General features: G+C 34.7%; 1 protein-coding gene across 1 annotated transcript; it reads right to left on the reverse strand.

The window, feature by feature from the left end:
- Window positions 1-4,319: 4,319 nt before the first annotated feature.
- LOC105107278 (uncharacterized) lies at window positions 4,320-7,253 on the reverse strand. Its single transcript, XM_011001154.1, has 4 exons — window positions 6,719-7,253; window positions 6,244-6,462; window positions 5,743-5,994; window positions 4,320-4,629 (listed from the first exon to the last, which is right to left on the reverse strand). The coding sequence occupies exons 1-4, from the start codon at window positions 6,722-6,724 to the stop codon at window positions 4,579-4,581; spliced, it is 528 nt and encodes a 175-aa protein (XP_010999456.1). The 5' UTR covers window positions 6,725-7,253; the 3' UTR covers window positions 4,320-4,578.
- Window positions 7,254-7,698: the final 445 nt, after the last annotated feature.

Genomic DNA, 7,698 nt, shown 5'->3' on the forward strand with positions numbered 1-7,698 from the left:
CGCTGTGTCTTCATCGTCCTGCCTCCTGATTTCTTCAAGTTTGTTTTCCTGTCTTCACTTGAATGTCTATTTCATTTAAACCAAGTTAGTACCTTCGATGCCAATGGATTGTGATATTGCCTCATGTAATTCCGATAATGTTGCCATCTAAGAGGACTCAGAGAGGGCAGGGCCAAATGATTTGTAAGGGATTCACACGGACTGGTTGATTAGCGATTGCAGTTGTGGGGTCTCAATTGTTCCTTTCACCATCAACTTTGAGAGTGTCGGCACCAACACCATATAACATAACAAAACTATATTTTGTTTAGTAATCTGGTTTTGAGTGGCTGGCTGAAGTACCCACGTATTCAAGTTTAGTGCACTGTACACCGAAAAGATTTGGACGGATCTGTAGGAATCAAGAGCTAGAATAAAGGAAGATAAAGAGTAAAAAGTGATGTGGATATCCAGTATCTTCATGTTGGGCTGACTGGTTTTTCCACATTTCTGCCATCTACTAGTTTACCTTCCATTGTGGGAATTTTTTTTTCGTAGAGTTGCACTATGTATTCAACTTCTTGTTAGGTTAAATAGCCACCCCTCCTTACAGCAGCAAACAACTAGAGATGTTCTGTAAATAGGTATTGAATTTTAGTGGATAGGAACACCCTTACATCTTTTCCTATTATAATATGAATCTCTGCAAGGATTAATATTCATGCACCCTTCCATTAGGTAGTTGTAAGGTCACATTGACATTTTCTACCATTTTTGTTCTGCTTCAAGAATTCTCAGAGATCGGGGTCGGTGAAAAATCATCAAGAACATTACTAGCTGTCGCCAGCAACGCTTTGATTGTCATTAAGCCAGCTTTGACTGATAATTGAAAATTATTTCATAAAAAAGTTATTTCTTCTCGCCTGCATTGCTTGTGTCACTTGTCATGCCAACCCACACATTGTTTTAAAGATGGTTAACCTGTCTCCGTCATTAGTTTGTGTATCTCCTGACTATCTAGCACTACGGAGACTAAAATAAACTATTTCTCAACGAATTGTAAACTTGAGTTTCAACTAGCCAGATGGTATACATTTAGTGACTTTGTGCTTAGAGATAACTTGCTATGTCTTATGAATTTCCTCTAGTGGCAACTGTAACATTTACACAGGCTATCAGCATCATCTGCAGAATCGAATAATGGGGTTTGATTGGCGTTCAGCATTTGTGGGATGAGGGGCTGGTAGCTTCTGCTTCTGCTTCTAGATGCGTTTTAAAAGTGCGTGCGGTCTAATTTGCTAAAGGACATCGAAAACCCTTGAAAAAGTTTGTCAGGATGAGGAAATGCTGACCACCATTGCTAAAGGATATCCAAAACCTGCATTATTGTACTGTAGCTTGAGACGTGTCGTAAACCTGTTTGACGGATTTCATGTGCTGGAATCTTAATTTTGTTGTGACTTTAGACATGGTGGTTAGATGGCGAAGGCAAAGGGCGTGTCGTTCTCAAGTTGAATAGATGTGATGCCCAGACTGCTTTAATGCCACATTTTTGTGTTTGTTTTTGGCTTGAAGTGGTCCATCCTGTTTGACATTCCATTTTAAAAGTATTTTTTTAAAAAAATATTCTTTTAATTTTAAATAAGTATATTTTAAATATTTTCAAACCATTTTAATATAATAATTTTTTAAATAAAAAACACTTTAAAAAATAACCATAATTATATTTTTAAACACTAAAAAATATGAGAGGACAATTCTTCTGAGCTTGGCAATCGATACCTTAAAAATGGTTAAAGATAATCGATTTCTGACAATTATTCCTTGCTTAATGCATGGTTTTCTTGAAAATGGAAGACCCAAATTAGCATATCTACTCTTCTGGTCCATTTTTCCTTCCATGTGTCTGAAGAAATGGACCTATGGCTTCTGTAACATGGCCTCTGTAATTGCTGTCATATGTTTCAACTTGGCAAAACCCCTTCCACCGAGAAACAAAGACACAAGCTGTCATATAATATTATTTTTTCCTGTGCAAATTACATACTTCAGGTTTCTAAAATTGTATTAAATATTTCTATCTAAATTGGACAAAACACTGTAGACAAAACTATGAGAAGTCAATAATTCACGAACTTCTATTAAAAAATAGCCTACAAGGCTGTTTAAATATATGAAATACGTTCTCATTAATAAAATCTTAATAAAATTTATTATTCTAATATAAATAAAAACATAAAAAAATATAATTTTCAAGTCTAATGTAAACATGAAAAAAACTCAGTTGACAAGTAAAACGATTTCTTATAGAATTACATCTTTATAAATTATTAGTTAAATTTCGGTTCAATTCAGTTGTTAAAAGATAAAAAAATTATACATATTTTTATTATACCATGTGTTGAATTATCAGATTAAATAATAAAAATTATATTTTTTAAATTTTTAATCAAAAAGTTAAATTGATCACAAAAAAGTAAGTTGGTGTGAAATGAAACGAAAGTTTTTTTCTTGCAACCATTAATCTTATATATTATATAGATATAAATATCAATATAAATTGTATTTTGAAATTAACAAAAGATAGTTAAGAAAGATATTTTTAATTCTCTTAATATATTTTATTATGTTTTATGTTGTGACTTCGAATATATTTTATTTTTAATCTTTATTCCTACTATTTTTTTTATCTTTTTTATTACTTTATATTACTAAATTATTATTATTATTATATTACTCTTAATATATTAGTATTCTAATTAGTATTATAGTAATTTACTATTTAATTAGTTACTCTAAATTCAACTAGATTGCACCCAAACTAGTGACTAATGTAGCTTCAGAAATTAAAAAAAGTTGGTGCAATGGAATCAATGTAATTTGCGTTTTCTTTTACTAACCTTTGAAAAAGTTCATAGATACCAACAAGGTAAAGACCCTATCCCTTCATTGCTCGAGACCCCAGCTCCACAAAGAAGCTTTTGAACTTCGTTAAGAAGATGTATTTGTCATTTTGTCTAGTCTTATTCATGGAACTGTTGTCCACAAAATTCAGCAAAACAATCAATTTCCCCATGCACAAGTCTACACTAGAGAGAGGTTTGTCCTCTCTAATTTACGAGGGGTTTGCAACGCTGAAATGGCCCCATCGCAACCCTCGGAAAAGATTCAAACCCCACTACCAGCCCTTAATTTTCTCGTCTTTCTCGAGAGAAATGTCCTCTATGCTTACTGGTGCATGTGAGATGGCATGATTGCATGTTTCCAAGAAAAACTACCAGAGAAAGAAAGAGGACAGAATTTTATTCGATATTGTGTTCCTCCGTGGTATTTTAAAAGTGTTTTTTAATAAAAATTATTATTTTTAATATTAGCATATTTAAAAAATTAAAAAATATCAATTTTACTGTGACAAATAACAAGTCGATGACATCTGATATCGTCTAGACTCGATAGAATGCTAACCACCATTTCATCACAAAGCTAGAAACCAGTGCAAGAACTTAGCTACCTTAAGCTTGCTTAAGGAAACTTTGTCGACAATCGAACAGAAGCTCTTCTTGTTTTGTTTCTTCGGAGTTGATTTATTATCCTTTCCTTCGGAAAGCCACAACCAAACTCTTCTACCCTGAAGGCTAAAGGCATCCCTTTTTCCCCATGAAGATATTGTAAAGGCTCAAGGGTCATCTATAGGGCCTAGTCAGCCAGGAAGCTGCTTTGAGCTGGAGCCCAAATTGCTCAAGCTCGAATCCATGGAGGACAAAGTGATTTCACGATTGGTCTGTAGACTACTCATTGGAGCACTTGATGCAAGTTAAAGCACTGTGCTTCATTCGGCTATGCTGTGTTTGTAAATTTAACTTTCGGTCTAACTTTTAAAAGTGGATATGTTTGCTAAATAACTTCATTTTAGAAAAAGCAAACAAATTACTTTAGCAAAGCGGTAAAGCATAAATCTCTCTTTTCTATTTCTTTCTCCTTTTTGTGTGTATTTTTCCTTTATGCTATATAAAAAAAAAAAACTGTGTGGTTTTTCTTGTACAATGGGCTTCCAAATTGCAGTTTCTAGTAGTTGGGTTTTATTTGATAGTTTGTACCATTAATAAAAGATTCCATAGCATTGCTTCAAAACTTTGAATCGGTCTAGCAAAACTTCTTTTTTTTCTCTTTAAAATGTGTTTATTTTCGTGTTTGTGATTATGTAGAAATATGTTTTAAAAATATATTTAATTTGAAAAAAACATCATATAAAATTATTTTACTATATTTTTAAACAAAAAATACATTCAATATACCATTAAAAAAATTCAAAAAAATCTAAAACCAATCATTTCATCGTCTGAGAAGCCATATTTGGTTAAATTAATTTAAATCAGAACAAAAAATTAAGATAATTTGTAACATACACTGTAGCAAATACATCATCATAAATTCGAAATCGTTCATAGCATAGCATAGCATAGGTTACATTTTTATAACTACAACTACTACAAGTTAGGCATTCCAATTGGAACAAAAAGCCCATGGAGTCTTGTTCTTCACCTCCATATATATATATATATAAGCCCTCTCGTGACAGGAACTCCTTGTGGTCCAAATCTATGAAACACAAGCGGGTACAAGGCATGAAAACAAGCCTGGTCTTTTCTTCTGCATGCATGCAAGCAAGAGAGCACGAAAAATACAATTAGATAACTTTCAGAATCTCCCAATAATTAAGTTGATGTTTCCTTGCTATAAAATGTAAAAAAACGAAAGCAATGAGCTGTTCTGGTTCAGCCATGAAAATGTTGGAGGGTTTGAGCTTGTCGGGGCTCCAGCAAGCCCAAACTTTCTTGCAGCCACCACTACCTCACACGGGGTCTAGAAAATTTATTCAACACGACGCTCTTACTATTACCATGATGACATTTGGGACACTCGTTTTTCAAAATGATGGGGACCTTTTGGCAATAAATGGCCTTTTTTCCTGGCAAATTTCCATTAAAATTCAACATCTCAACATCAATCGGAAATCTAGGGATTGAAAAGAAGTTTTGTCCGAACCACTATTTTTTTTTTTAAACTAGCATTGTTTGGAAAAAGAGAGGCAAAATAAGACACACAAGTGTATAAGATTTTGACGAAATTTTCATAGCTTAGGTTGATATCGGGTCTCTCTCTCTATATATATATAGAAGAATCACCAATGATAAAGGCAAGCAAGCCATCCCTCCGGGGGGCTTCTCTAATTGCCTTAATCATTTTTTTTTTGTTATTTTTAAATTTATCTAGGAAAATTATTTCTAATTAAATACAAAGATTTATGAGTTGAGTTTCAGAACTCTAAGATCTTCATATTTTTTTTCTTTCTAATTTTTTATTGGAATTTGTGTCGATCTATTTAAAAATTTCTTTAAAATAGCGCTATTCCAACCACCACGACTTATTAAAATGCTGCTCTTTTCAATGATTTTGAACGATGTCAGGAAGGAGATTAGCTCTCAAACCACATGCTAGAAAATGATTAGACATGGATAGATGGTTGTAGGCTTCTAGCTTCCGACACAGCCTAATCAGAAGTCATCTGTTGCTTAGACTATTGTTTTTCCTTTTTACTGAGACTCTTTTGGCCCATCAAATTAGGAAACTATATGCTCTTAATTACCCTCCAAATTCCACATTATAGCTAGCTTCCTCCCCCATTTTTACTAATCTAGGTCCAGCACAGACTGCATTACTGCATATCCCCGTGTATTCAAGGAGGAAATCAAGCAAACTTACCAGCTTGGAAGAGCGGAGGAGCTCAGGTGAGATTTTGTAGAGATCTTCATCGACGGCCTTAGGAGGTTTAACAGGAGCATTGGCAACAATTACAGTGTCCATTTTATGAGAATGTTGTGATATCTTATTCGTATGGTACACTGTGGGTTGAGTTTGCTGCGGCTGTTTCCTTGCCGGTTCAGTCACGTCACAGACTTTTCCCTGCTTTCTCTGCTCCTTAACATGCGTGCCTCGCTTTTCCCTCATTCTTGTCTACAAATTCAACACCGTCATCATTACTCTCATCATCATTATTGATCTTTACGCTATGTAGCATCTTTATATTCATCATCAACCTCCGACGACTCTAATTTTCCCGGCAACAAATTCATTTTACTTATCCTTAAAATACTCTTAATATCTATCTGGCCATACCATCATATATCAAATGATATAAAAAATAATAATTAATTTTTTTTCAAAAAAAGGACATTTGAAAAATGGCCAAGATCAAGGACAAACCTTTACAGGGGGAGGAGGATTACAAGAAGGTTTGTTGATATCAGAAGCATATAGATCACCGCGCATGTCCTGATGACCACATTCTCCAGAGGAATTATGAGTGGTACTGAATCGGATCAATCCTGCCTGTCTTGCAGATTCAAAATACTGTGTGATTGGCAGCTCATTTGCTTGGTCCCAGTCTCCAAATGCTGGTATCTGTCCACTTCTCCTCCACTCCTATCAGCACACAGAACACCACAAAAAATTAAGGAGATAAAATATTTGTTTAGATCTTGAACTTCAACGGGAAGCTAAGAATTAAAAAAAAAAAGACGTCCCATATGAAGAAATTTCAATATTACTATAGCATTAGTATATATTTTATCATGAAATGGAAAAGGAGGGAGAGAAAGGGAGCAGAAAACAGTAGAAAGAAGCCAATTCTGAGAGAGAGAGAGAGAGTAAGAAGCCAAGAAATGGCAGGAGAGCTTACATCCATTCTGGTTGATTTTGGCAGTATAACGCAAGAAGCCAAAGAAAAAGAGCGAAACAAAAGGTCTATAAAGGGTAGAGAAAAAGATAAGAGCTTGAAAAGGGAGAACAAACGGGTTAAAAACAAGGGAGTTTGGGGATAATCCTCTCTCCAGAAAACACCCCAAAGACATGAAAGTTATAGATTCTATCTCAGAATCGGCAAAGAAAGATACATTTCATATCTTTATAGCACGCAGTACTAGAACAGAAAGGAAAGGGGTTTGGCTTTTGCTGGTCTTGTACTCGTTTTGTGTTGCCACTTGCTAGTTTCTCTTCTTTCTTTCTTTCTTTTTTGTTCCCAGCTTTTACAGATTACAGCATAGTAGAGAAACCTCTTTGACCTCTAAATCCTTTATTGCTCTATCTTTTCTTTCTTCGACCTAGATTCACGCCACAGACAGGGAACTGGGACCCGCATATTTTAGGGTTTTTCCAACCTCGATTTGGGTGCTGGGAACTGTTACAAAAAGTGAGTCTCTGACTGTGGAGTATGGCCAAACTAAAAGGTAATTCTTTTTAATTAGGCACTGTTCAAGATTGAGAAATACGTAAGAGTGCGGTAGCGACATGTCCAGACTAGTGAATGCTGCCAAGAGAGTTTGAAAGGGTCGAAGAGGAGTAAAAGAAGGTGCTGTCTCCACTTGCCCATGGTTAAGGAGGAGTCCTTTACCTCAACTTTGAAGAGAAAAGATGGGTTGGTGTTACTCAACTTCTTTAAGAATGTGTCCCGTTTGATTCTTGTATTCAAATTCAAGGCAGAATTGCGTTGCAAGTTAATCAACTTTTGTTAAGATTTTTGACTTGAAGATCATTGAAAGCTTCTAAAGAGCAGTTCCTAGACAGGGGTCAGCGTTACTTCGCAGGCTGGTTTGATTTTTCTTTTTTTAACATACAAATAAAAAAGTTACTCAAGTGTTTCTTAAAAAAATATCTGAGATT

The sequence above is a fragment of the Populus euphratica genome, unplaced genomic scaffold (genome assembly GCF_000495115.2).
Source record: "Populus euphratica unplaced genomic scaffold, PopEup_1.0 scaffold154.1, whole genome shotgun sequence".
NCBI classification, from domain to species: Eukaryota; Viridiplantae; Streptophyta; class Magnoliopsida; order Malpighiales; family Salicaceae; genus Populus; species Populus euphratica.

Bases quoted from the DNA above. Each gene is read 5' to 3' on its own strand.
- LOC105107278 (XM_011001154.1), bottom strand. The intron at 5,995-6,243 runs GTTTGTCCTTGA...TTGAATTTGTAG, and splicing joins ATCCTCCTCCCCCTGTAAAG to ACAAGAATGAGGGAAAAGCG. The intron at 4,630-5,742 runs GTAAGTTTGCTT...GCATGCATGCAG, and splicing joins TCCTCCGCTCTTCCAAGCTG to AAGAAAAGACCAGGCTTGTT.